The sequence below is a fragment of the Megascapheus bottae genome, chromosome 1 (assembly GCF_031878675.1).
Source record: "Megascapheus bottae isolate mThoBot1 chromosome 1, mThoBot2.hap1, whole genome shotgun sequence".
Classification (NCBI taxonomy): Eukaryota; Metazoa; Chordata; class Mammalia; order Rodentia; family Geomyidae; genus Megascapheus; species Megascapheus bottae.
In genome coordinates, this window is record NC_143509.1 from 27,164,406 (window position 1) to 27,191,295 (window position 26,890).

The following is a 26,890-nucleotide window of genomic DNA, read 5'->3' on the forward strand; positions in this document are numbered from 1 at the left end:
AACGCGCCGCCAAGCAGTCGGACACGGCGCGCTGGGCGCCAATGCTGTCGTTTATTGCGCGGAATGGGGGGTGTGGGTTAATGGGGCGTGGGGGGCGCTGCTGCCTCGGCTCTTCAGTACATTCATCACAGCGGCGGGGACCCCGGCCTCGCCCCCCACGCCAGTGGCCAGGATGTCCGGCCCTGAGTGCCGGGCAGGCGCGTGGACGGGGCCGGGCAGTTATTGCGTGAGCGCGGCGGGGACAGCGGGGAGCCGGCCGGCCAAGTATTGCACTTAAGTCAGAAACCTCCCTCCCTCCTCCGGCGGGCCCCTGCCCTTGACGGCGGGGACCTGAGGCACCGAGGTGAGCGAGCCCCTTGCCCACTGCGCACGGCCGCCGGGGGGCAGGGCGATGGGGGTGGGCGCGGGGCGGTGGGGGGACGCCGGGCGGGGGCCGCCGCCGCCGTCCGGCTCCGTGGAGTCCCTCTATGGCTTGGCGGGCGGGCGGGCGGCCGGGGCGCGTGGCATGGCTTTGGTCTGGTGGCGGCCCTGGCCCGGCGGCCCGCGGGGCGGCGCGCGAGGGTCACAAGTTGGACGAGAGGCGCGAGCGCGCGGAGTCCAGCGGGTCGAGGCCGCCCGCGGCGGAGGCGGCGGCGGGGACGCCGGGCGAGGCCGAGTCCCTGCGGTCCGGGCTGGGCGCGGCGGCCCGGGCGGCGGGCGCCGGCCCCAGGCGCGGGGTGGAGCTGCTGGCCGGGCGCGCCGAGGCCGCGGGCCCGGACACGGACACGCCGTGGGGCAGCGAGGGCTGCGAGGCTGACAGCGGGCGCGAGGCGCGACTCAGGCGCCGCGCGGGGAGCGCGGGGCCCCCACGGGCCGCCGGGGAGCTGGGGGCGCCGCCGCCATAGGGCGAGGTCCGCGGCGCCCGGGGGCTGGCGGGCGCGCCCGGGGGGCTGGCGGCGGGCGGGGGCCCCGGCGAGGGCACGGTGGGCGCGGGGCCCGGGGGCGGGCGGCGCAGCAGGCGCGGGGAGCCCAGCGCCAGCGGCCCCACGAGCGGGCGCGCCACCTGCGGGCAGAAGCTCATGGCCACCGCCTGCTGCAGGGTGGCGATGGCCGAGGTGACCTGCGGCGGGGGCGGCGGCGGGAAGAGGCCGACGCGCTGGCCCAGCTCGGCCTGCTGCACCATCTCGCGGTCGTACTTGACGATCTCCTGGATGATGGCGTTCTCCTGGTTGTTGAACACGCCCGAGCTGAGGTCGTGCTGCACCTTGTGCAGCAGGATGGAGTTCTTCTTACCTGCGGGAGGGCGGGCATGGGAAGGGCCATCAGCACGCAGGGAGCAGGGGTGGGGGAGGCTCAGCAAGCACCAGAGATCAGACACTGCACTGCCAGATGTAAGCGTGTGCTGAGTGCTTTCTGTATACTGTCCCGCCACCCCTCCATCCGCAAGCCCACGGCCTCACCTCTCCCGGTCCCTTACTCAGGGGCAAATGCCCATCAAGCTGGGACAGCACTATTCTGCATACAACTCCATGTCACATGCCAACCTGACCAGCCCCTTTTCATTGACATACACCTTCCAGGGCTTCCCTGGTTCCATCTGACTCAGGCCCCATCCCATCCTGCCTTCCTCCTCCAGGAAGGCCTCCTTCCTACCTGGGCATCTGCCTGTACAATTGCTAACAGCAGCTTGTCTCTGCTTTCCTAACCTGGCAGTGCCCCTTGGCTCTGGGCCCCCTCCTCAGGGACTCCCCTCTCTCTTGGCACACAACCTGGTTACTTATTCCTAGGACATGCCACCCCCCAAACCCTGGCCATTGGCATTTGCCAAACATCTGATGCATCTAACATTTCTTTCCTGGGGTGACTGGTGTTGCCACCTGTCTGGAGTGTGAAGGGATCTTTGGGGGGGTCTCCCTCCCTCCCCATGGAGGCCACAGGACGCACCGATGCGGTCCAGGCGGTCGATGGCGACAGTCTCGAAGGCTCTCCGCATCATGGGGTACTCCTCCAGCACCTCGTTGAAGTTGTCCACGCTCAGCGAGTAGAGGCGGCAGTAGGTGTCGGCACGCACGCTGGCCGTGCGTCGGCCCCGCGTGAGCAGACAGATCTCTGTGTGACCCAGGGTGACCCCGCTCAGACCCTCTGCCCCTCCTTCCCTGGCCTCCCAGCAAATCACCCCGTCCAGTCTGCAGAGTGAGTGTGTGTGTGTGTGTGTGTGTGTGTGTGTGTGTGTGTGTGTGTATTCCCGCACGTGTCAGTCCTGGGGCTTGAACTCTGGGGCCTGAGTGCTATCACTAAGTTGTTTGTTTTTTGGAGGGCCAGTCCCAGGTCTTGAGCTCAGGGCCTGAGCACTGTCCTTGGGCTTTCCTCAAGGCTAGAGCTCTACCACTTGAGTCACAGCACCATTTCCAGCTTTTTCTATGTATGTGGGAACCTGTGTCTTCGTGCATGCTAGGCAAGCACTCTACCACTAGGCCAAACTCCCAATCCCTGTTTTGTTTTGTTTCTTTTTTGCTCAAGGCTAGCATTCTACCACTTGAGCCATGACTCCATTTCTGACTTTGGTAGCTAGCTCACTGGAGAGAAGAGTCTCCTGGACTTTGCTGCCCAGAGGCTGACTTCAAACTGTACGATCTCAGCCTCCTGAGAGAACCAGGCTTACAAGCGTGAGCCTCCATGCCCCGCTGGCCTCTGCAGCCTCTTTGGAATAGTGCTGCCGGGGGCCATGCCTACCTTCTGGGCTCCACCCTGCCAGAGCCCCCCCACCCCGCCCTGGGGAGCTCACCGCCGAAGTAGGAGCCATCGGACAGCTTCATCTCCTTGTTGCCTTTGGTGAGGACGCTGACCACCCCGTGCTGGATAAAGTACATCTTCTTGCCAATGGTGCCCTCTCGGATAATGTAATCGCCTGGCTGAAAGACCTCGAACTTGAGTTTGGTCAGCATAGCCGTGACAAAGTTGGGATCAGCATTGGCAAACAGTGGCATAGAGGCCACCAGCTTCCGGCAGTTGAAGTTGACAATTTCCTGTGGGACAGGAGACAGGGCAACCTCAGCTGGGGCCGCCTCCGCCTCCTCCTCAGTGACCCGGATGCAGCATGGTGCCCAGGCAAACAGCACCCTCACCTCTGCTGACGCCACCCTCAGAAATGAGCCTTGAGAAAGTCCAAGGACAGTGCTCAGACCCTGAGCTGAATTCCTGGGACTGGCCAAAAACAAAACAAAACAAAAACCTACCTACTTAAGAGGCTGAGATCTGAGAATCATAGTTCAAAGCCAGCCTGGGTAAAAAAGTCTGTGAGAGATTTATCTCCAAGTAAGCACCAAAAACGCCAGAAATGGTGTTGTGGATCAAGTAGTAGAATAGTAGCTTTGAGCAGAAAAGCTGAACTCTTCCCAGGCCCTGAGGTCAAGCCCCAGTACTGGTCTAAAACAAAAGGCCCAATCACGTGGGTCCTCAGACATTTCACCTTTCTGGGGACATTCACTCCTGTCCCTCACAAAACTGACACAGTCCCAGTGAAAACACACCGCAGCTGTTCAAGGTCACTTAGCAGGATGCAAGAGCAAATCATAGCAGGAACCCAGAGGAGGGCGGCAGAAAAGTGTGGCATGACTCACTGGGGGGCTGGCACTGCACGCAGATAGGCCTGAGCGGGAAGCAGAAAGTCCAGACACACAGAATAGTGCGTGTGTGTGAGTGTATGTCTGTGTGTACGTGTGTACTTGAGGCCTCAGCTCAAGGCTGGTGCTTCCGGCTTTTTGCTGGTAGCTGAGAGGTGAGATCTCTGCTGGAGGTGAGACTTGTGCTTGGATTTGTCTCCCTGGGCTGGCTTCAAACTTGTGTCCTCAGATCTCAGCCTCATGAGTAGCAAGGATTACAGGTGTGAGCCACAGGCTGGACTGTAAGTAAGATGAGACGCTCTGAAGAGCACAAAGAAAAGCACAGTTCATAGAAAGCAAAATGCAGCCAGGCCTGGTGCCTTACACCTGTAAATCCCAGCACTCGGGAAGCTGAGGCAGAGCCATCATAAGGACTTTTGTTTGTTTTTAGCTTCTACAAATCAACTTTATTCTCAGAGCCAACCTAAGTGAGTTAACAAACCCACACACTGCCAACTCTTGTGGCAATCATGTTTCTTTTTACCTGGACCCAAATCTCATCCTCAACCATGAGTTCTAGGCTGCAAAAGAGGATTTACTGTTTGCACCTGTCTGTAAGGCTTTGTTGCTGGAAATAAGGAAGGGGGAAAGGAAGTGGAAGGATCTGGCTGTAGGAAGCTAGGTGGACGGGAGGGAGAGGATGGGGAGACACAACTCTGGAACTGTATAAACATCTGGATGCTTCATTAGGTGGCCGGCAGTGATTGCCAGTGTTGGCCTTCTTTGAGCTGCTGGAATTAGAGCGTTAATAAAGGCTGGGTGGCTCCAGGTAAAATCCAGTGCACTTGAAGCGGAACCCCAGGGAGGGTTTCCACGGAGGCTAGCCACAGCTCTGCCTGCCCTCGGGGCCACCCTTTCCCAGGAGCTGCCCTTGCTCCCCACGCTCTTGCCCTCACCATGCCCTCCATCGGGACACCTCTCATCTTTGCCCCGCCTGACTCCCAGAGTTCTCTGTGGTCCCTGACCCCCAAGAGCTGTGAATGTGACATCACTTGGGGAGAAGGAAGAGCTTCAATTAGTTGCCAACAGATTCAGAGAGCAAGATTCAGAGAGCCTCGGGAGCCAGTAGGTGGAGCCGCTGGTGGAGCCGCTGCAGAGACTGCGGAGCTGGGGTTGGAGCGCAGAGCAGGTTCACACAGCCCCACAGAGGCTTCACTGACCGCCCTGCTCACTTCTCTTTTTGGTTGGTCGTGGGACTTGAACTCAGAACTTGGGAGCTGTCCCTGAGCTTTCTGATTTGGCTAGCGCTCTACCACTTGAACCCCACAGCTCCAATCCTGGTTTTCTGGTGATTCATTGGAGATAATCTCACAGGCTGGGAATGTGGCTTAGTGACAGAGTGCTTGCCCAAGCATGCATGAAGCCCTGGGTTTGATTCCTCAGTACCACATACACAGGAGTGGTAGAGCCGCTAGCCTTGAGCAAAAGTCCAGGGACAGTGCCCAAGCCCTGAGTTTTCAAGCCCCAGCATTGGCCATTTCACAGACCTTCTCACACAACCTGGCTTCTAAATGGAGATAAGAGTCTCGGGTCCTTTTGTGCCCGGGCTGGCTTTGAACCTTGATCCTCAGATCTCAGCCTCCTGAGTAGCTAGGATGACAGGCGTGAGCCACCGGGCCCAGCTGCTCTGCTTACTTCTACCCTCTGAAAGTTTGTGGGGTGTCCCAGGGACTCGCGGGGACAAGGCTCATGGAAGGGGGGAGGGCAGAAGTGCTGCAAGGTTGGGCCCTCACTGCCACGCAGGCCTCACCTCCCGCAGGGGCGCGTTCAGCTCTCCCAGGATGCTGTCCTCGTCGAACATTTTGCCCTGGTAGCGGTGTTCGTAGTAGTCGTGGATCTTCTGGCGGAAGTCGGCAGGCAACTTGTGGAAGGACATATACTGCTCCACCTGCTTGTACTGTGGTGAGAGGAGTGGGGAGGGGTCAGGAGCCGTAGCAGGAAGAGACCCCGCCCTGCCATCCCACCCGCCCGCCACGGCTGACCTAGTCACAGCACCAAGATACCGTTTTGTGTTGTTTTGGTTGGTTGTGGGGCTTGCACTCAGTGCCTGGGCACGGTCTCTGAGCTTCTTTTGCTCAGGCTGGCACTCTATTACTTGTGCCATACCTTCCACGCTGGCTTTTTAGTGGTTAACTGGAGATAAGAGTCTCATGGACTTTTCTGCCCAGGTTGGCTTTGGACCACGATTCTTGAAGATATCTGACTAGCTAGGATTACGGGTGTGAGACACAAGGGGCCTGATTTAAACGGCTCTCTCTCTCTCTCGGACCAGTACTGGGGTTTGAACTCAGGGCCCTGTGCTCTCACTTGGATTTTTTTTGCCATACATCCCACTTCCAGCTTTTGCTAGTTCACTGGAGATAAGGGTCTCACTCTCTTAGTGTTGTGCCAAGATTGTCCCATGTTCTGGGAGTGACCCCCTCCCCCCCTTGCTCAGGGCCCATGTACTAGGAATCAAAAACACATGCTCCCGGAACTAGCCCAGATTTGAACCCCAGGTGACAACAGCCCAATGCTCAGTGGTTAGACACCTGAGATCTGACCAATCCTGAAGTGACCAGTGGTTCCAAGTTACCAAACAGCCAATCAGGTGATTGTAACTGTGGAATTCCCCTATAAAAGCTGTGTGAAACCTTTGTTCAGGGCCTCTTAGCGTTGCCGGCTACGGGCACGCGGAGGTCCGAGTTCGAACTCGTAATAAATGACCCTTGCTTCTTCGTTTGACTTCCACCTCTGGTGGTTCTTTCGGGGTCCTAGGAATTCGGGTACAACACTTAGGACTTTCCTGGCCAGGCTGGCTCTGAACCTTGACCTCAGCCTCCTGAATGGCTAGCATTACAAGTGTTAGCCACCAGTGCCTGTTTCCATTTTTTTTTTTTTTTTTTTGCCAGTTCTGGCTTGTGCTCAGGGTCTAAGCACTGTCCTTGGACTCTGGACTTTCGCAAGGCTTATACTCTACCACTTGAACCACAGTGCCACTTCTGGCTTTTTCTATGTATGTGGTGCCCAGGAATCAAACCCAGGTCTTTGTGCATTCTAGGCAAGCGCTCTACCACTAGGCCAAACTTCCAGCCCCCTCAATATCTTTTTTTTTTTTTGTGGGTCATAGGGCTTGAACTTGGCCTAGGCGGGGTCCCTGAGCTCTTCAGCTCAAGGCTACTGCCCTACCCCTGAGCCTAAGTATTGTCTTTAAGCTCTACAGCTCAAAGCTACCACCCTACCCTGGAGCCAAGCGCCATTTCCCTTTTCTAAAGGTTAATTTGAGATAAGAGTCTCAGGTCCTTATGTGCCTGAGCTGGCTTTGAACCTTGATCCTCAGATCTCAGCCTTCTGAGTAGCTAGGATTACAGGCGGGAGCCACCGCTCCCACCTCCCCTCAATATCTTTTTTTTTTTCCTTTTTTTTTTTTTTTTTGGCCAGTCCTGGGCTTGGGCTCAGTGCTTGAGCACTGTCCCTGGGTTTTTTTTCTCAAGGCTAGGGCTCTACCACTTGAGCCACAGCACCACTTCTGGCTTTTTGCAACATATGTGGAACCAAGGAATTGAACCCGGGTCTTCGTGCATGCTATGTAAGCACTCTACCACTAGGCCAAACTCCTGCCCCCCCCCAATATCTTTTAAGTAACAATTCATCTGCATTAGAAACAGCAAGTAATATTCTAACAAGCAATTTTTTTTTTCTGGCACCTGGCCTGGGTAGCAAGTCTTATGTATTTATATTAATTCCAATACCAGGTGATATTCTGGTATTGAAGAAGCAGACACAGGACAAACACATTTCATGTGAGGACACTCAGGCCATGGCTGGGCTACACTTACATTAAGATACAGCTGGGGTTTTATTTTTGGAACTAACCATGCTGAACCCTCTCTACCTGGGACACAAGGCCAGGCTTCCTGTGGCGGGAGGCAGATTCCCCAGGTGACCTGCCTGGCCTGGTTCCCTTCTGATGTTCTTTCCAGAAACCATCAATCAGCCCCTCCTAAGCAGGGCTGGGGGGTGGGGGTGCCAGGCCCTGCTGTCCCCAGGATGCCACCCCAGGGATGTCCCAGTCATTTCCGCCCCACCCCGCCCAGCTCCAGCTGTCCTGAGCTCAGCGGAACCCGTGACGTGCAGGCGGGTGGCAGCACCAGCTCATGTTTGGGTGCGAGGCTGTGACTTCCGGACAGCGGGCGCCTGGCACACAGCCCAGCTAAGCCGGTGTCCCGACTGGCACTGTGGGGTGGGGGGGGTTGTTTAGAGCCAACTCTCAGCTAGAGCAGCCACCCAGGCAGAACAGATAGGGTGACATCTGGAGGGGCCACACACACAGTCAGCCCCAGAGGGGAAACTGAGGCATGCCATGCACAATGAAGCCACCCACAGTCCAGATGGGCCCAAACGCTCTCACCCTCTGTCCTTCTTACTCTCAGTGGCACCCTGTGGCCGGTCCTGGGACCAGCCCCATAGGCATCTGGTTGGACACAGGCAGACAGGGACCCCTTCCATTAAACTGAAGGAAGTCAGGGCTACCTCCCCCCATCAGCCCCTGGGCTCTACCCCAGCTCCCCCCCAGCTCCCCTGTGTCGCTGACCTTCTCCTGGTACTGGCGCCTGGAGGAATCCAGCGACTGGATGAGCGCCGTGGCGTGGCCGATGAACATGGCGTAGCAGGTGGCACCCACAATCATGCTAAGCATGGTAAGCCAGATATCCGTCATGCTCTCGGGTGCCTGCCGCCCGTACCCGATACACAGCATGTGGCTCATGGCCTTGAAGAGCGCAAAGGAGTACAGCTCGCTCCACGAGTGGTTCTGCAAAGCCAGGGGTGATGGTTTGGGGATGGCTCTGTCGCCACCTTGATCCCAGCCTTCCGTTACAGGAAGGCAGTGGCGAGATCTCGGGGGGCCGGAGGTGACAAGAGAAACCCGTGCGGGGAGAAGACACACACGCCCTTTGTGTGTCATGGAGACAGCAGTCTCACGCCAGCTCCCGCTGCTCTCCTGGGGACTCTGAGCCCCCAAAGGAGCTGGACCTTGACCAGAGCACCTGAGAGGTCAAGAGGACATGAAGTTCCAGAGGGTTTGGGGACAGAGCCGTGGAGACACCAGGATCACACCGGAGGGGCAGTGGGGAGGTGGGAGGTTCTGTCAGTCTCTCTTTCCCTCATCCCTGTATCCTCAGTTGACCCAGCTTAGGGGGGGGCAGGCACATTGGGCCGCGCTAGGAAGTGGAACCGCTGTGCGGGTGGCAGCTGAACAATGGGCTCCTCAGGCAGGGCAGCTGTGCCAGGCGCTGGGGAGGGGACCGTGGGCTCTTCCTCCACATTGCCTGACCTCCACGCAGCCTGTCTTCTCCCACCGAGCCCCACATGTGTCCCTCGCCTCAGGGTGGGAAAAGGGCTCTGTGCTACCCAGACTTCACTGCAACTGGCAAGGCCAGGAAGCAGCAAGTGCTTGTTATTTATTTATTTATTTATTTATTTTGCCAGTCCTGGGCTTGAGCTCAGAGCCTGAGCACTGTCCTTGGACTTTCTCAAGGCTAGAGCTCTACCACTTGAGCCTCAGCACCTTCCGGCTTTTTTCTATGTATGTGGTACTGAGGAATCAAACCCGGGTCTTCATGCATGTGAGGCAAGCACTTTAACCACTAGGCCAAACTCCTGGCCCTTATTTGTTATTTCTGAGGGCTTTTGATTCCACATTCACATTTAAGTTACGATGCAATGCACACTCCCCATCTCACTTGCTTTTTTATTCTGTTGGTTGTGGGGCTTGAACTCAGGGCCTGGGCCATGTCCCTGAGTTCTTCTGGTTCAAGGCTCCTGCTCTACCACTTAGAGCCACAGCTCCACTTTCGGTTTTCTTGTGGCTTATTGGAAGTAAGAGTCTCTGGGACTTTCTGGCTCAGGCTGGCTTTGACCAAAATCTTTAGATCTCAGCCTCCTGAGTAGCTAGGGTGACAGACATGAGTCACCAGTACCCACCCCCCCTCCTCTTTTTTTTTTTGTGCTACTACTGCAGCTTGAACTACTGGCCTGGCTTTAGCTTTTTCATTTGCTGAAGGGCTGGAGTTCCAGCTAGCACTTGAGTCACAGCTCCACTTTTGGACTTTTTAAATTGGATGTTAGAGTTTTGAAAACTTTCCTGCTGCGGCAGGCTTTGAACCATGATCCTCAGATCTCAGCCTCTTAAGTAGCTAGATTGAGGGCAGAAGCCACCTGCCTTGACACCCTGTCAGCCTGAGCATGTTCTTTGCAATACATTTGTGTAAAGATAAAAAGAGAGGCAACAGGAAAGCAGCACCCAGCAGGTCTCTGGGTGAGAGATGATCCCCACAGGTGCCCAATGGTGGGAGCTGAGCTAGACTTCCCCAGCTGAGAGGGGTGGGGCCTGAACAGGGCAGGGCCCGAGTGGGCGTGGCCCGAGTGGGCGTGGCGGGGCGGGGCTCACCACCATGTTGTTGATGGACACCCAGCAGTCGCTGGGGAAGTCCTGAAGCATGGGCACCAGGAACTGCAGGCAGCCATCCCAGTGGCACAGCAGCAGCATCATGCTGATGAGGTTGCAGATGCGCATTACTGCGCTTGCCAGGTCATAGGTCATGTGGAAGATCTGTGGGGAGAGCACTGTTGGGAGGGTCCCAGACTCTGGTCTCCTGTCCCAAAGACGACTCCCCTAGCCCTGAGAGGTGCCCCTGTCCCAGCCACTCCAGCGCAATACCCCCAACTTCTCTCCAGCCCCCTTCCATTCTGGCTCCCAACCAAGGACCCCTACATTTTCTTCTCTCTGAGTCATGTGGCCTGAACTGGGCTGAACTCAGGGGCCTGAGCTCTGTAGCTCCAGGCTAGCTAGCACTCTACCACTTGAAAGCCACACCTCCACTCTGGCCTTTTTGTGGTTAATTAGAACTAAGAATCTCCTAAACTTTCTTGCTTGGGTGGCTTTGAACTGTAGTCCTCAGATCTCACCTTCCTGAGTAGTCAGGATTATACACATGAACCACCAGTCTGGCTTAAATGTGTGTGTGTGTGTGTGTGTGTGTGTGTGTGTGTGTGTGAGAGAGAGAGAGAGAGAGAGAGAGAGAGAGAGAGAGAGAGAGAGAGAGAGAGAGAGAGAGAGAGAGAGAGAGAGAGAAGGGGAGGGAGGGAGAGAGAGAGAGAGAGAGACAGACAGACAGACAGACAGACAGAGACAGAGACAGAGACAGAGAGCAGGCACATGCCACCACTGGGCCTCTTACTATTACTTGGCTTTTTTGCTCAAGAGTGGTACATGAGGGACCAGGAGTTTGTCCTAGTGGTAGAGTGCTTGCCTAGCATGCACCGAGACCCGGGTTCGATTCCTTGGCACCACATACATAGAAAAAAGCCAGAAGTGGTGCTGAGGCTCAAGTGGTAGAGCTCTAGCCTTGAGAAAGTCCAAGGACAGTGCTCAGACCCTGAGCTCAAGCCCAGGACTGGCAAAAAAAAAAAAAAAGGATTGGTATGTGATTCATACTTCCACTTTCAGTTTTTTGTGGTTAATTGGAGATAAAAGTCTCCTCCAATCGAACCTGGATCCTCAGCCTCCTCAGTCTCTGCCAGGACTGTCCAGTCCCTCTTGCTGAGGATCCAAAGCTCACCCTTCAACTGGTCTGCCCCTATTCCTATCACACACACACACACACACACACACACACACACACACACACACACACACGGCCACTGAGAGTGTATGATCTGAAGGATGGAGGCAGAAGGTGTGGACTTGAGAGGGAAGAAATAGCTTTGTGTCTCTGGGCCTCAGTTTCTCCATTAGTAGTAACATTGTATCTCTCCACTTGCTGAGCAGAGCAGGGAAAGAGAGGACCAACTGCATGACCCCCACCAAGTGGTCTCTCCATGAAGCTCCACTTGGTGCCTCGATGGTGATTTCTCCAGGTCCCTCATCCAACCTGGCTTCCTCCCTCCCCCTCTCTTTTTTTTTTTTCCAGTCTTAGTGCTTGAACTCAGGGCCTGAGCACTGTTCTTGGACTTCTCAAGGCTAGCGCTCTACCTACTAAGCCAGAGCACCACTTCTGGCTTTTTCTGTCTATGTGATACTGAGGATACTGAGTGATGGAACCTGGTCTTCGTGCATTCTAGGCAAGCACTCTACCACTAGGCCAAACTCCCGGTTCACCTGGCTTCTTTGTGTATGTGTGTGTGTGTGTGTGTGTGTGTGTGTGTGTGTGTGTGTGCCAATTCTGGGGCTTGAGTGCTGTCCCCGAGCCTCTTTGTGTTCAAGGCGAGCTCTACCACTTGAGCCACAGCGCCACTTCTGGTTTTTGAGTGCTTAAGTGGAGTTAGGAGTCTCATGGGGACTTTTCTTCCCAGGCTGGCTTTGAACCAGGACTCTCAGATCTCAGCCTCCAAAGTAGTGCCCCCAGTGCCTGGCTTCCTTGAGTACTGTCCTTGAACACTGTCTAGAGCTCTACTACTTGAGCCACAGCACCATTTCCAGCTTTTTCTATATATGTGGTACCAAGAAATCAAACCCGGGTCTTCAGTGCATGCTAGGGAAGCACCTTACCCCTTGGTCAAATTCCTTCCCTGAGCTTTTTTAAAAACTGAAGTCACTGGGTGCCACTCAAGCTAGCTTTGCAGATCTTACCCTCCCTTGAGGAGCTAGGGTTACAGGCATGAGCCACCAGTGCTGGGCTCAACTTGGCTTTTGAACACAAATCACGATGCCCTATCATTTCCTCTCAGACCCTGAGTGCTTCTCCTAACCCAGGGCCTCCCCTATCATGGAACCTTGCCAACTCCTTGATGATCAATCTTGGACCCTGGTAGCCTCTGGCCCACAACCAGAGGCTCTGCTCCACCCTGGCCCCCTGCAGTGCAGAAAAGCCTGGACAGGCCCCGCCCACACCCGAGGCCCCGCCCACTCACGGCCCCGCCTCGCCTTCACCTTCTCCCACTGGTGGATGTAGCAGATGAGCCTGGACAAGTCCCCGCGAGGCCCCGCCCACAGCCGAGGCCCCGCCCCCACACGGTCACGCCCCGCCCTCACCTCCTCCCACTGGTGGATGTAGCAGATGAGCCTGGACATGCCCCCGTGAGGCCCCGCCCACAGCCGAGGCCCCGCCCCCTCACGGCCCCGCCCCGCCTTCACTTCCTCCCACTGGTGGCTGTGGCGGATGAGCCTGGACAGGCCCCCGCGAGGCCCCGCCCACACCGAGGCCCCGCCCCCACGGTCCCGCCCCGCCCTCACCTCCTCCCACTGGTGGATGTAGCAGATGAGCCTGGACAGGCCCCCGCGAGACCCCGCCCACCCCGAGGCCCCGCCCCGCCCTCACCTCCTCCCACTGGTGGCTGTGGCAGATGAGCCTGGACAGGCCCCCGCGAGGCCCCGCCCACCCCGAGGCCCCGCCCCCACGGTCCCGCCCCGCCCTCACCTCCTCCCACTGGTGGATGTGGCGGATGAGCCTGGACAGGCACCCCCGAGGCCCCGCCCACCCAGAGGCCCCGCCCCCCACATAGGTCCCGCCCCGCCCTCACCTCCTCCCACTGGTGGATGTAGCGGATGAGCCTGGACAGGCGCAGCAGCCGCAGGAGGCTGAGGATCTTGGTGAAGCGCACGATGCGCAGGGCGCGCGCCGTCTTGTAGACCTCGGAGTCAATGCCTTTCTCCACGATGAGGAAGATGTAGTCCACCGGTATGGACGACACAAAGTCCACCACGAACCACGTGCGCAGATATTTCTTCTTGATCTTCTCGGGATCCAGGATGATCTCGGTGTTGTCCTCAATCACGATGCCCGTGCGGAAGTTCAGCACCAGGTCCATGAGGAAGAAGGTGTCCGAGACCACGTTGAACACGATCCACGGGGCCGTGGTCTCGTCCTTGAAGAAGGTGATGCCCACCGGGATGATGATCAGGTTCCCGACCATGAACAGTAGCATGGTGAAGTCCCAGTAGAACCTGGGGAAGAAAGGGAGCTGGTTCTCACCTCCTCACCTCGGCTCAGGCCGTGACCTCTGCCCTCCCTCCTGACCTTGGCTTAGACCTTGACCTCTGCCCCCCCCATTGCATTTCCAAGGAGGGCCAGCTGCTCTGGGCAAGGACCACACTCAGGGCCTCCAACACCTTCTCCCACCCCCTCCACAGCCCATCTTCCTCTCTCCCGCTGACTCTTGACTTTTCCTCACAGTTGCAAAGAGACTTCAACACAGTGGCTCAAAAATAGATGAAACACCAGCTCCAAGGGGAAAAAGTAGTTCATGAGACTCCATCTCAGTCAATGGCCAGGCCTACCACCCCACTGATTCAGGAAGACCAAGTAGGAGAATCCAGCTCAGACCAAGTCCTGGCATAAAATGAGACCCTACCTCAAAAATAACCAATGTAGCCCAGCACTGGTGGCTGATACCTGTAATCCTAGCTACTCTGGAGGCGGAGATGTGAGAATTATGGTGATTCAGTGCCAGCCCAGGCAAGAAAGTCTGGGCCTGGGTGTTGTCCCTTAACTCTGATGCTCAAAGTTACCGCCCTACCTTGAGCCAAGCCCCACTTCTGGTTTTCTAGAGGTTAATTGGAGATAAGAGTCTCAGGTCCTTTTGTGCCCAGGCTGGCTTTGAACCTTGATCCTCAGATCTCAGCCTCCTGAGTAGCTAGGATTACAGGTATGAGCTACCGGCGCGCCGCCGGCAAGTCTGTGAGATTCTTGTCTCTGATTAATCACTTGAGCTGTGGTTCAAGTGGTAGAGTTCTAGACTTATACAAAAAAGCTTAAGGAGGATGGGAATGTGGCTTTGTGGTAGAGTGCTTGCCTAGCATTCATGAAGCCCTGAATTTGATTCCTCAGTACTACTTAAACAGAAAAGGCTGTAAGTGGCACTGTGGCTCAAGTGGTAGAGTGTTAGCTTTGAGCAAAATAGCTCAGGGACAGTGCCCAGACCCTGAGTTAAAGCCCCTGCAATGGGAGAAAAAAAAAAAAAAAAAAGCTAAGGGACACAAAAGAACAAAAAAAAAAAAAAAAGGAAAGGTAAAAAAAAGTGTTAAAAAGATTGAGGGTCCGGAGTTTGGCCTAGTGGTTAAAGTGCTTGCCTAGCATGCATGAAGACCCGGGTTCAATTCCTTGGTACCACATACATAGAAAAAAGCCAGGAGTGGTGCTGAGGCTCAAGTGGTAGAGCTCTAGCCTTGAGAAAGTCCAAGGACAGTGCTCAGGCCCTGAGCTCAAGCCCAGGACTGGCAAAAAAAAAAAAAAAAAAAAATGGGGGGGGGGGTTGAAACTATGCTCCAAGTGGTAGGGCATGCCTTGCAAATGTGAGGTCCTGAGTTCAAACCTCAGTACAGGTCACACGATACATGAGGGACAATGTGCCTTCTCATGACTGGCAGAAAATAAAACAAAACAACAACAAAACATCCATACAATAAAAAGCAGAGGCTAGGTGCTGGTGGCTCACACATGTAATCTTCGCTACTCCAGATCTGGGGATTGCGGTTCAAAGTCAGCCCAGACAGGAAAGTTTGAGACTCTTCTTCTTTTTTTTTTTTTTTTTTTTTTGCCAGTCCTGGGCTTGAGCTCAGGGCCTGAGCACTGTCCTTGGACTTTCTCAAGGCCAGAGCTCTACCACTTGAGCCTCAGCACCACTTCCGGCTTTTTTCTATGTATGTGGTACTGAGGAATCGAACCCGGGTCTTCACGCATGCTAGGCAAGCACTCTACCACTAGGCCAAACTCCCGGTCCAAGTCTGAGACTCTTATCCCCAAATAATCACAGAGAAACTCAGAAGTGAGCCGGGCGCAGTGGCTCACGCCTGTAATCCTAGCTACTCAGGAGGCTGAGATCTGAGGATCATGGGCAGCTCGGGCACTAAAGTCTCTGAGGCTCTTTTATCTCCAATTAACCACCAGAAAACCAGAAGTGGCTCAAGGGGTTGGGTGGTAGCCTTGATCTGAAAAACTCAGGGACAGTGTCCAAGCCCACAAGTTCCACAATCGACCAAAACAAAAAAGAAAAGAAAAGAAAAAAATCAGACAGACAGACAGACAGAGAGAGGAGGAGGGAGGGAGGGAGGGAGGGACAGGAAAAAAAAAGCAAAGAAGAAGGGAGGCAGGTGTCCATGGAAGGCAGGGAAGCCAGGCAGTCAGATGCCGGTGCTGGCAAGAACCGTTCACAACTTGGCAAATGTTTGGACATTTAATATAATACACAAACAGGAAAATGATGATAGGTGACTTCCCGCTGAAGCTCACTCAGGCAAATCCACCTTGCAGTCAATCCCCAAATTCCTCCTGGGAGGCACAGCAGGAAGGGCTGTCCGTCCGGGGAGTGCTCTGGAGGCGCAGGTGCTGGGCTGTGAATGGGCTAGTCTCCCCACAGGGACAGAGGCCGCATGCAGAGATGCCCCGCCTTCCGGGATTGAGAAAACGCCAGTAAAACTTCCCCTGGGGGTGGGGTGGGGACGGCCAATGAAACATTCCTGGAAAAGTTAAATGCAAGCTGGATGCTCATGGCTCACACCTGTCATCCTAGCGACTCAGGAAGCTGAGATCTGAGGATCCTGGTTCAAAGCCAGCCCAAGCACGAAAGCCCATGAGACTCTTATTGTCAGTGAACCCCCAGAAAACTGGCAGTGGCGCTATGGCTCAAAGTGGTTGAGTGGTAGGTAGCCTTGAGCTGAAGAGCTCCGAGCTCCGGGACAGTGCCCAGGCCCCGAGTTCAAGCCTCACCACTGACCAAAAATAAATAAAGTTTAATTTAGGGTACCACAGGAGCAGCAGAAAGTATCTGAGAATGAGGCCACGCAGAGCAGCCAGGGCCTCAGCAAACCTGCACCCCCGTATATACAGCAGGTGGCTCCAGCTGCCAGGAAACAGATGGACGAATGGACACACACAGAGTGGTCCATCCACACTGTAGCACCACACAGCCATGAACAGGACATGAGAACTTGGTGCTCAATGAGAAGCACCTCAATGGAGGTTCTGCTGGTAGGAAACACCGGGAAGAGATGGATTCAGACACAGGCGGGATTTATGGGGACCAGGGACTGGGTGCCCACTCATGAGACAAGCTTCCTTTTGGATGATGGAATGTTCTGGGGATGGATGATAATAATTGCACAATAAAGCCAATTGTAATAATTGCACAATAATGCTAATGTACTTAGTAGTGCCACTGGGCTATACAAGTTAAAATGGCAAAGTGGAAATTTTTATGAGATACGAATTAGTTATAGCATTAAAAAAAAAAAAAAAAGCTCTTAGTCTGCTGCCCGTGGCAGTAATCCTAGCTAATCAGGAGGCTGAGATCTGAGGAGGATCAAAGTTCTAAGCCAACCCAAGCAGGAGAGTCCATGAGACTTTTATCTCTCTCTCTTTTTTTGGGGGGGGGGGGAAGAGACATATCTCTAACACCAAAAAGTACAAAGTGAAGCCCAAAGCTGTGGCTTAAGTGGTAGAAGAAGGAAAAAAAAAAGCTCAGGACAGCCCTGCCTCAATTCAAGCCACAGGACTGGCATTTCTCCCACCCCTCCGAGAAAAAAATCTTAAGTTCTAGGTGCTCATAAGCCCCTTCCTTGTATAGATACAGGCAAAGCACTGGGGCTGGCTGCGGTGTGGTACAGTGGTGAGCTACAGCTTAACAGGAAGAGGCCCCGGGTTCCATTCTCAGCACCATAAAAATAAAAATAAAATAAACAAGCCATAAGCACCCAGGCACTGATTCAAGCCCCAGTGCCAGCAACAAACAAATAAATAAAGCAACCAGCTGTGTTGGCACACATCTGTAACCCTGGCACATGAAGTACAAGGACAGCCTACACTAAGAAAACTATTTAAAGATAGCAAAAAAAAAAAAAAAGTATAGTCTCAGCCGGGTGCCAGTGACTCATGCCTGTAATCCTAGGTTCTCAGGAGGCTGAGGTCTGAGGATTGAAGTTCAAAGCCATCCCAGGCCCTTACCTCCAATAAACTACTCAGAAAAAGCTGGAAGTGGAACTGTGACTTAAGTCGTAAAGCGCTAACCTTAAGCACAAAGAGGCTCAGAGACAGAGCCCAGACCCTGAGTTCAAGCCCCAGGACCAGTAAAAAAAAATTTTTTTTAAATACAAATATATAGTCTCAGCTGGGTGCTGGTGGCTCATGCTTATAAGCCTACCTGCTCAGGAGGCTGGGATCTGAGGAAAGCCGCTCAGGGCAGTAAAGAAAGTCGATGAGATGCTTATCTTCAATGAATCACCAGAAAACTGGAAGTAGTGCTGTGACTTAAAGTGATAGATCTGAGGATCATGGTTTGAAGCGAGCCCAGGCAAGCCCATAGACTTTTCAATTAAGCAGCAAAAGGCTGGAAGTGGAGCTGTGGCTCAAGTGATAGACAGCTAGCTTTGACCTCAGTAAACACTGTTGAATTCAACTATACAAGCCAGGTGTGGTGGCTTGCGCCTGTAATCCTAGCTACTCAGGAGGCTGAGATCCAAGGATCTCGGTTCAAAGCCAGCCCGGGCACTAAAGTCCATGAGACTCTTATCTACAATGAACCACCGGAAAACCAGAAGTGGCGCTGTGGCTCAAAGGGGTAGGGTGGTAGCCTTGAGCTGAAGAGCTCAGGGACAGCGCCAGGCCCAGAGTTCAAGCCCCACAACCTACCAAAAGAAAAAAAAAAAATCAACTATACAACTTGTAGGTGGGAATGAAAGGGGAAGGCGAGACATTCTCCAAAACCAAATGCATTCTTTTCTCGACTTACATAACTGCAACTCCTCTGTAGATCACCTTTATAATCACCAAACATTTTTTGTCCTTAAATTCTCTCCCCACCCTACCCCAAGATGTGCCCTCTCAAGACCTCAAGGTCATGTCCCCACCAGATAACCAGGTTTGTGGGTGTGTCCAGAGACCCGGCTCCTGCCGTTTTCCTCAAGAGAAGTCAGGCTGAGGGATTTGCCCAAAGAAGTGTCTGAGGACAGGGCGCCTTCCAGCAGCTGTAAATGGGCTCCGGCCACAGCCCTCCACTTCGGGGAATTGATCTCAAGGAAATTGTCCAAAGAGGAGGAAAAAAAAATTTTTTAAGTGATCTGTACTGGGGTGTTCATGGCACCTGGGTCTATCTGCCAGAGCCAAGGGCTGGATGGAATCCAGCACCTCCCATCCTGGCAGTAGAGGCCAGGCCCAGCTGGCACCTTCACGACCGACCTTGGACTGAGCTCCTCCAGCCCCTCAGAGATTTCTGTCTCATCTTCTTTCCTCTGCCTACCTGGGGTGCAAACCTCTTTGGGAAGACTTGGAGGTTCTTGGCTGTGGTGAGGAGGAAGCTAGGCCCACTGCACATGCCCACAAACTCACCCAGGAACTGAGAGGGGTCCCCTAACCTTCGGGGTCAAGCCTGACTAACTGTTAAGCTGGGCATTGGTGGCTCACAGCTGTAATCCCAGCTACTCTGGAGGCTGAGATCTCAGGATCACAGCTCAAAGTTAGCCAAGGCAGAAAAAAATCTGTGAGATTCTAACCTCCAATCAACTTACTTCCTCTCCAAAAAAGAAAAAGCCAGACGTAGAGCGTGGCTCAAGAGGTACAGAGCTATCTCCTTTTCTTTTCTATGTATGTGGTACCAAGGAATTGAACCTAGGGCTTCGTGTATGCTAGGCAAGCACTCTACCACTGGGCCATGCTCCCATCCCCCCAGTACTACCTTTGAGCAAACAAGCTCTGGGCCCTGACTTCAAGCCCCAGAACTGACACACAGGTGTGTGGCCCCCACCACACACAACTGAATTACTGTTCAAAAGTCCAGAACTTGCTGGGCATCGTGACTCACACCTGTAATCCTAGCTACTCAGGAGGCTAAGATTTGAAGATCGAGGTTCAAAGCCAGCCTGGGCACAAAAGGGACCTGAGACTCTTATCTCCAATTAATCTCTAGAAAATGGGAAGTGGGGCAGCGCCCAGGCTGAGTTCAAACCCCATGACCCACCAAAAAAGAAAAAAAGCCCAGAACTTCCTCTACTTCCTCTGCCTGACTATGGACCATCTGGCTGGCTCGGCCCCAGCCCCCCTGGTGTGGGGCAGTGCCCACCCAGTGACCTTGAGGGCCCTGGCACAGAGGATGGAGCTGTCCCCCTGCCTGCTGCATCTGTACCCCAGCTCTCAATCCACTGGATGGCTTCTTGGACCAAGGCCTTCCCTCCCTTTGGAACACAAGATAGGAGCCAAAACAAGGAAGAAAGTGCAACCAAAGGCTGGAGGCATGGTTCCAGTGGAACACAGCTGCCCAGCAAAACAGAGGCCCTGGGTTCAAACCCTAGGACCACCGCCTAAAACAAAAATAAACAAACAGAATGGCCAAAGGGCCTGGAAACCAGCAGGAGGATCTTGAAACCAGAGGAGAGGCCTCGGTCTTGGGCCTGTACCTCATTTCCTGCCTCGACAGCTCCTCTGGTCTATCCTTGCTGACAAGCTTGGTCCCAATGGGAAGTCACAGTAAAAAGGGTACGGATGCCATGCCACAAGTGGACCCCACCAAGGGACACTGAAGCCAGGGGCAGAGGAGACCCCAGGTACCCTGTCATCACCTTGTTATCCCCAGACTATGATGTCCACACCCACCCTTCTCCATGTCTCCTATGCTGGACAGCCTTGAATGGCCATTAACTGTCTTGGCACTTTGCTTAGCCCTTCTCACTGCCCCTTTGCCACCCACCACTGAGGAGACCAAGGGCCTGGCACATGTCACCCCTCTTTGGCTCCAGAGCCTTTCTGGTTAGATGCCAGTGTTGACCCAAACCCCTCCTCTACCACAGGGTGTGTGTGTGTGTGTGTGTGTGTGTGTGTGTGTGTGTGTGTGTGTTCAGCAAGATAAGAAGCCACAATAAAAATCTGTGTTTAAAGACTCCCATCCTTGGGGCCAGGAGTTTGGCCTAGTGGTAGAGTGCTTGCCTAGCATGCACAAAGACCCGGGTTCGATTCCTTGGTACCACATACATAGGGGGGAAAAAAAGCCAGAAGTGGTGCTGAGACTCAAGTGGTAGAGCTCTAGCGTTGAAAATGTCTAAGGACAGTGCTCAGGTCCTGAGCCTAAGCCCAGGACTGGCAGAAAAAAAAAAAAAGACTCCCATCCAGTAGAGTATGCACTGGCAGTACATACATGTTATCCCAACACTGGAGAGGAAGAGGCAGGAGGATTGTGAGTTTCAGGTCTTGTTGGGAGGCACTGCAAGCCCTTGTCTGAAAAACCCAAGGACAAGGCCAGTTGTTGGTGACTCACCCGTTACCCTAGCTACTCAGGAGACTGAGGTCTGAGGACTGAAGTTTGAAGCCAGCCCACCACACACACACACACACACACACACACACACACCCCCTCAGAGGCAGGGCTGACGGCCTAGGACTTGGCAGTGTCCCCAGCATAGGTCTCAGAGGCCACCACCATCTCGGGAGACCTTCTCACACTGAGGACCTGTGGGGCCCCTGGGTAGAAGTAAACTCACAGTATCTTTCCAGTGCCTGCCATTCTCTCAGCGAAACTGAGGCAACAGTACATTCCCTCCCCCCCACCACCCTACAGGTCCCGAAGCTTGAACTCTAGGCCTAAGGGCTGTCCTAGAGCTCTTTTGCTCAAGACTTCAAATGGCGATCCTCAGATCCCAGCCTCCTGAGTGGCTAGGACTACAGGTGTGAACAACCAGTGCAACAGCAGGATTTGGTGCTCTGGGTCCCCTTCCTTCCTGCAGAGCTCCTGATCCAGGGAGGTTACAGATGAGGAAACTGAGGCTGAGGGAGCTGAGGTGCCTGAGGTCACACACACAGTGCTCCTGAGTCCTCTTTAAACCATGAGGAGGGGTTGGGGAGTGGGATGGAAGGAGCAGGGGGCTCTGCTAAAGAGTCTCAGCCCTAACTGGAGCAGGGGGGGGAGGGGACAAAGAGGCTGGCTGCTGAGACCCAGACACCAGAGGTCAGGGGTGGGAGGGCAGGCAGGGGCGCCACCTCCCTATGCAGTGGAGCTGAGGCCAGGCTAGGCCTTTTAGGGATCACAGATCAATCCTGGGGATTAGAGGCTAGAGGTCAGGGATTAAGGGCGAGGCTGGAATGGAGGATTAGGAATGAGCTAGGATGTTGGAGTTGCATCTCTCGGTGGCAGGTGTCAGGGATTAGGCATGGAGGGACTCAGGAGGGGAAGTCAGCCAGATTCCCAACGTCCCCAAGCGAGAGTTGGATGTATGCCAGGCACACTCAGACAGACCAACCCGTCCCTGGCACCCACGGGACAGAGAAAATGAGAGGCCACCACAACAGAAATTCATGGAATGTGACTGATGGGGGTGCAAGAGACTCTCCAGGAGGGGGCACTGTGGCCCAAATTGGCAGGAAAGCTGCTGAGAGGGGCAGCACCCAGGCAGTTAGGACCAGCACATGCAAAAGCCCTGCCGCTGCCATGGGGCTTCTCCAGAGGCCAGCCACAATCAGGCCAAAGGAGCAAGGAAGAGATGAAGGGTGGAGGCAGAGGTGTGACCAAAGGTAGGCAAAAGGCTCCACGATGGCTGAGTCACAGAGTATGGTGGCAAAGGATGAAGCTGGCTGAGGAAGGGATTCTGTTGCGTCCCTGGACACTGGTGGCTCACACCTATCATCCTAGCTACTCAGCAGGCTGAGATCTGAGGATCACAGTTCAAAGCCAGCCCAATCTGGAAAGCCCATGAGAGTCTTACCTCCAATGAATTAAAACAAATGTCAGAAGTGGTGGTAACACGTTAGCCTTGAACACAAAAGTTTAGGAACAGCACCCAGGCCCTGGGATAGTACACACACACACACAAAAGTGTGTCTTGGGCCCTTTGGGTCTCTCCTGCGACGTGGAAGCTGGTACATTGTGCTGTGGGAACCTCCGAGGATCCCTGGGCTTTGACCGCTATGACCTTGAACCCCTATAGACCCCCGAGGTCTCCTTGCCTAAGTAGAGAGAGGCCCCAGCTCCAGTCTCTCAGAAAATGCCCTTTGCCGCATGCAGCTGATCCGCACCCACCCTGGATCTCTCCACTGGATGATGCAAGGGTTTATCATCCAGGGATTTGCACAGTGAGAAATGCACAGCCTGACCACGCTGATCTGCTAACCATCTAGGGAGCCTGTCCCCTTCCCTGTCAGCCTCCAGCTCACCCCAGCGCAGACAGCGTGAGAATGGTTATCACACTGGGTACCCATGGCTAACACCTGTAATCCCAGCCACTCAGGAGGCTGAGATCTGAGAATCTTGGTTTGAAGCCAGCGAGGGCAGGAAAGTCTATGACTCTTATGGCCAATTAACCACACACACACACACACACACACACACACACACACACACACACACACAGCCAGGGCCAGGAATATGGCCCGGTGTAGAGTAATTGCCTAGCATGCACAAAGACCCAGGTTCAATTCCTCAGTACCACATACATAGAAAAATGCTGAAGTGGTGCTGTGGCTCAAGTGGTAGACACTAGCCTTGAGAAAGTCCAAGGACAGTGCTCAGGCCCTGAGTTCAAACCCCAGGACTGGCAAACAAAACAAAACTAAACTAAACTAAACAAAAAACCCAGAAGTGGAGCTGTGTGGCTTAAGTGGTAGAGCATAGCCTTGAGTTAAAAACAAAGCTCAAGCCGGGAAGTTTGGCCTAGTGGTTAAAGTGCTTGCCTAGCATGCATGAAGACCCGGGTTCGATTCCTTGGTACCACATACATAGAAAAAAGCCAGAAGTGGTGCTGAGGCTCAAGTGGTAGAACCCTAGCCTTGAGAAAGTCTAAGGACAGAGAGAGAGAGAAGAGAGAGAAGAGAGAGAGAGAGAAGAGAGAGGAGAGAGAGAAGAGAGAGGAGAGAGAGAAGAGAGAGGAGAGAGAGAAGAGAGAGAGGAGAGAAGAGAGAGAGAAGAGAGAGAGGAGACAAGAGAGAGAGAAGAGAGAGAGGAGACAAGAGAGAGAGAAAAGAGAGAGAGGAGACAAGAGAGAGAGAAAAGAGAGAGAGAAGAGAGAGAGAGAGAAAGAGAGAATAATGGGTATCCATAGGTACCTCCCTCCTCCTTGCTGGCTGTCACCTGCCACCACCCTGGCCATGCTCTGAACCTGAGAGGTCTCTCCTCCCCCCCAGCCCTCCCACTCAATTCTCCAAGCTAGATGTCACAACTTCCCAGGGCTTCCCCATGCCAAGCCCCAGGTCCATGCCACCCACAGGCCCGAGGCACTCCAGCAGGAGGTGGGCAAGTCCAGTGATAGTAAAAAGGAGCCTCAGAAGCCAGGCATTTGCTGGTAGCTCATGCCTGTAATCCTAACTACTCAGGAGGCTGAGAGATTCAGATCCAGGGTTCAATGCCAGCCTGGGCAGGAAAGTCTGTGAGGCTCTTATCTTAACCCCTGAAAAGCTAGAAGTAGAAGCATAGGGCAAATGGTTGAGTGTCAGTCTTACGCAAAAAAAGCTTAGAGACAGTACACAGACTCTCATTTCAAACCTCAGTACCAGCACCAAAAAGCCAAACAAACCCCACACACCAAAAGCAAAACCTATTTGTACCCCTGGTAAATCCTCCATTCTGGTGTTCTGCCTGCGACCTGTCTCCACCCAGAGTCAGAAAGGTCTAGAAATGGCACAATGGGAGGCAGCGAGGCCAATGTGGCAGCTTTGAAATTCAACCATGATTCCCCTCGTCCTAAATACAGGCCACACTCCCCCTCTTTAACCTGCTCACCTCCACACCATACAATCTTCCTGCCTCACTGGTACCCCAGTGTACCCACAGTGGCCTGTGAGCCACGGCACAGGTAGGCAGTGACCAACCTTGGGTCCCCAAGCATTAGAGTCCCAATTCTCCTGCCAGCCTCCCTCCCATGTACGCAGCCTCCATTAGCCACCTGCCTCCCCCCAGGTCACAGGCAAGAGAAGCCTGCCTGGGACCCCCCAGATGTTGGTCACGATACTGACTTGTGCTACTTGTTGTCAAGGGCCCCAGGTTTATGTTGGCAAGACCAGGGACCCAGGGGGACTCTCTCGGGCCCCATGCCTGGCCAGCTGGCTCTAGGACTTCCCTTACAGTGCAGCCAGACTTCAGAGCAGGCACACAGAACGGAGAGCCAGACACTCGGTGGGACAGCCGGGAAGCGTCTAGGGAGCAACTTCTGGGGTCCCCCAACTTCAGGCCTTCCCCGAAACAGAGTCAGGGCTGTAATTCTCTCCTTGGGCCCCTCCGGAGCGATGGAGGCCCCAGGGAAAGGACTCTCCCCACAACCTTCCAGAAGTAAAGGAGACTCGGGCCTAGGGGGAAGAGGCTCCCCCGGCTCGGCGCTGTCCTCGGTGCTGAACTCTCGTGCCAGGCTGGGTCACAGGCAGTCCCTGTCCACACTCGACCCGCAGGGCGGGGGCCCTGCCCTGCGCACAGCTCACCCCACTGCCGCGATACACACCCATGCGTGCGTGCACGGCACCCCGACGCGTGCACCTCAGGGACCCACCAGGAATCCCTCTCCCTGGGGACACGCCTCCCCAGATGCACCCCCTCCCCGGCACACGCCCCCCCCAAAACACAAACCCACCCTTCGTTCCTTGCTCCCCTCACCCACTCGTTACATGGTCGTGCTCACACGCGCGCGCGCGGCCTGCAGGGACACGCACGGACCGTCCACGCTGGCCGGTCACACATCGCCAGCACCGGCGGTTCGGAGCCCCCTCCCCTGCCACCCCGCCGCGCGGTCTCCCGAGACGCGGCCCCCGGGGGGGGGTGGGAGTGGCGGCGCCGACCTCGCGCGCGCGGCGGGGCGCTGGGTCACCCCGTTCCCGCGGCCTGCGGACCCGGGACGCGAGCCGTCCCCCTCCACCTCCCGACCCCGGGCGCAGGTGGAGACCGTGGGAGCGCGCCGCGCCCGCTTAACTCCTTCCCCGCCGGCGTCTCTGGGGCGCGTCCTTCCCGAGCGCCCTTCCTTCCTTCCTCCTCCTCCCTGCGCCCACGTTCCCCTCTATTCGTCCTCTCCGCCCCCTCGGGCCATCAGACCCTCGCCCTGCTCGCAACCCAGGCCCGGGGATGCGGGGTGATGGGGGGAGGGCTCCTGGGAAGAGGCGCGCGGGGGGTCACCGGGCAAAGGAGGGAGAGAGCCGGCTACGCGACCCCGGGGTCGCCCCCTCAAGGACGCTCGCAGCCGGGTCACCCAGCAGGCGGGCTCCGGGTCACCGGGGGCGGACGCGCCCGCCCCGCCCTCCCGGGCGCTCTCCAAGGACGGCCCCCCGCGCACCGCCCCGGCCCGCCCGGGGCCCCCCGTGGCGCGAAGGCCGCCCCTCCCGGAGGCGGTACCTGAAGTCGCTGTACGGGTGGATGATCCAGGCCCCCGCCGACTTCACGCGCTCCTGCTCGCGCTCCACCGCCTTCTGGCTGCCGAACATCCGCAGCGAGAACTTGTTGACGCCGGGCTGCAGGAGCGCGCCGAACTGGCGCTGCATGAAGCTGGCCTGGCTGCCGCGCGGCTCCCCGGCCGGGCCCGCCTCCTCGCTGCCCGCCTCCTCCGCCGGCCCCGCGGCCGCCGCGGGCCCGGAGGCCGACCCGCGACACGAGAACGACACCTTGGGGCCCCGGGCCGGGCCCTCGGGGCCCGCGGGGCTGCACTGCGGCTCGCCGCGCCCGCACTCGCCATTCGGGCTGCCCTTGGCCGCGCTCGCCGCGCCCGGCGTGCCCGGGCGCCCGCACGAGCTGTCGCGGCTCCGGAGCCGGGCGCGCGGGCGGCCCTCGTCCGCCGCCGCCGCCGCTTCGGGGGGCGCCGCCTCGGGCCGCGGCGGCTGCGGGGGGGGCGCGGGCGCGGGGCCCGGGGGCGGCGCGGGAGGTGGCGGGGGCGGCGGTTGAGGTGGAGAGGGCGCGGGCGGCGGCGGCGGCCCCGGCGCGGGGGTCGTGCCCGGGCTCTCCCCGGGCCGCCCGCCGCCCCCGCGCGCGTCCATGGCGAGGCGGCGCCGGGCAGTGCGGAGCGGAGCCGCCGCCGCCGCCGCCGCCGCCGGCCGAGCCCCGAGGGAGGGAGGAGGCGGGGGCGGGGCGGAGCCACGGGGGCGGAGCCTCGGCGGCGGGGGAGGGGCAGGGGCGGGAGCCCCGCCTCCACCCGCGCCCCCCTCCCACGCGGCCCACCCGCCCCCCCCCCCTCCGCCGGGGCCGCGCCGGGGAAACTGAGTCGCGGTGCGGCGGACGGCCCAAGGTCAGGAGGCCCTAGGCCCTGGGGACGCGCGCAGGCCTGCTCCCACAGGGGAAACTGAGGCTCCAGAGGTGGAAGGACGCACCCAAGGTCACCGAGCCCAGCCCAG

General features: G+C 56.2%; 1 protein-coding gene across 1 annotated transcript; it reads right to left on the minus strand.

The window, feature by feature from the left end:
* Window positions 1-32: 32 nt before the first annotated feature.
* On the minus strand, window positions 33-26,536 carry Hcn2 (hyperpolarization activated cyclic nucleotide gated potassium and sodium channel 2). The gene is made up of 8 exons (XM_090339807.1): window positions 25,902-26,536; window positions 13,143-13,566; window positions 10,072-10,233; window positions 8,215-8,433; window positions 5,392-5,538; window positions 2,765-3,005; window positions 1,924-2,088; window positions 33-1,272 (listed from the first exon to the last, which is right to left on the minus strand). The coding sequence occupies exons 1-8, from the start codon at window positions 26,534-26,536 to the stop codon at window positions 563-565; spliced, it is 2,703 nt and encodes a 900-aa protein (XP_090195933.1). The 3' UTR covers window positions 33-562.
* Window positions 26,537-26,890: the final 354 nt, after the last annotated feature.

Bases quoted from the DNA above. Each gene is read 5' to 3' on its own strand.
- Hcn2 (XM_090339807.1), bottom strand. From the start codon at position 26,536: ATGGACGCGCGCGGGGGCGGCGGGCGGCCCGGGGAGAGCCCGGGCACG. The intron at 8,434-10,071 runs GTGAGCCCCGCC...CTGGCTTTGCAG, and splicing joins TGTCCATCAACAACATGGTG to AACCACTCGTGGAGCGAGCT. The intron at 1,273-1,923 runs GTGCGTCCTGTG...GCCCTCCCGCAG, and splicing joins CGACCGCCTGGACCGCATCG to GTAAGAAGAACTCCATCCTG.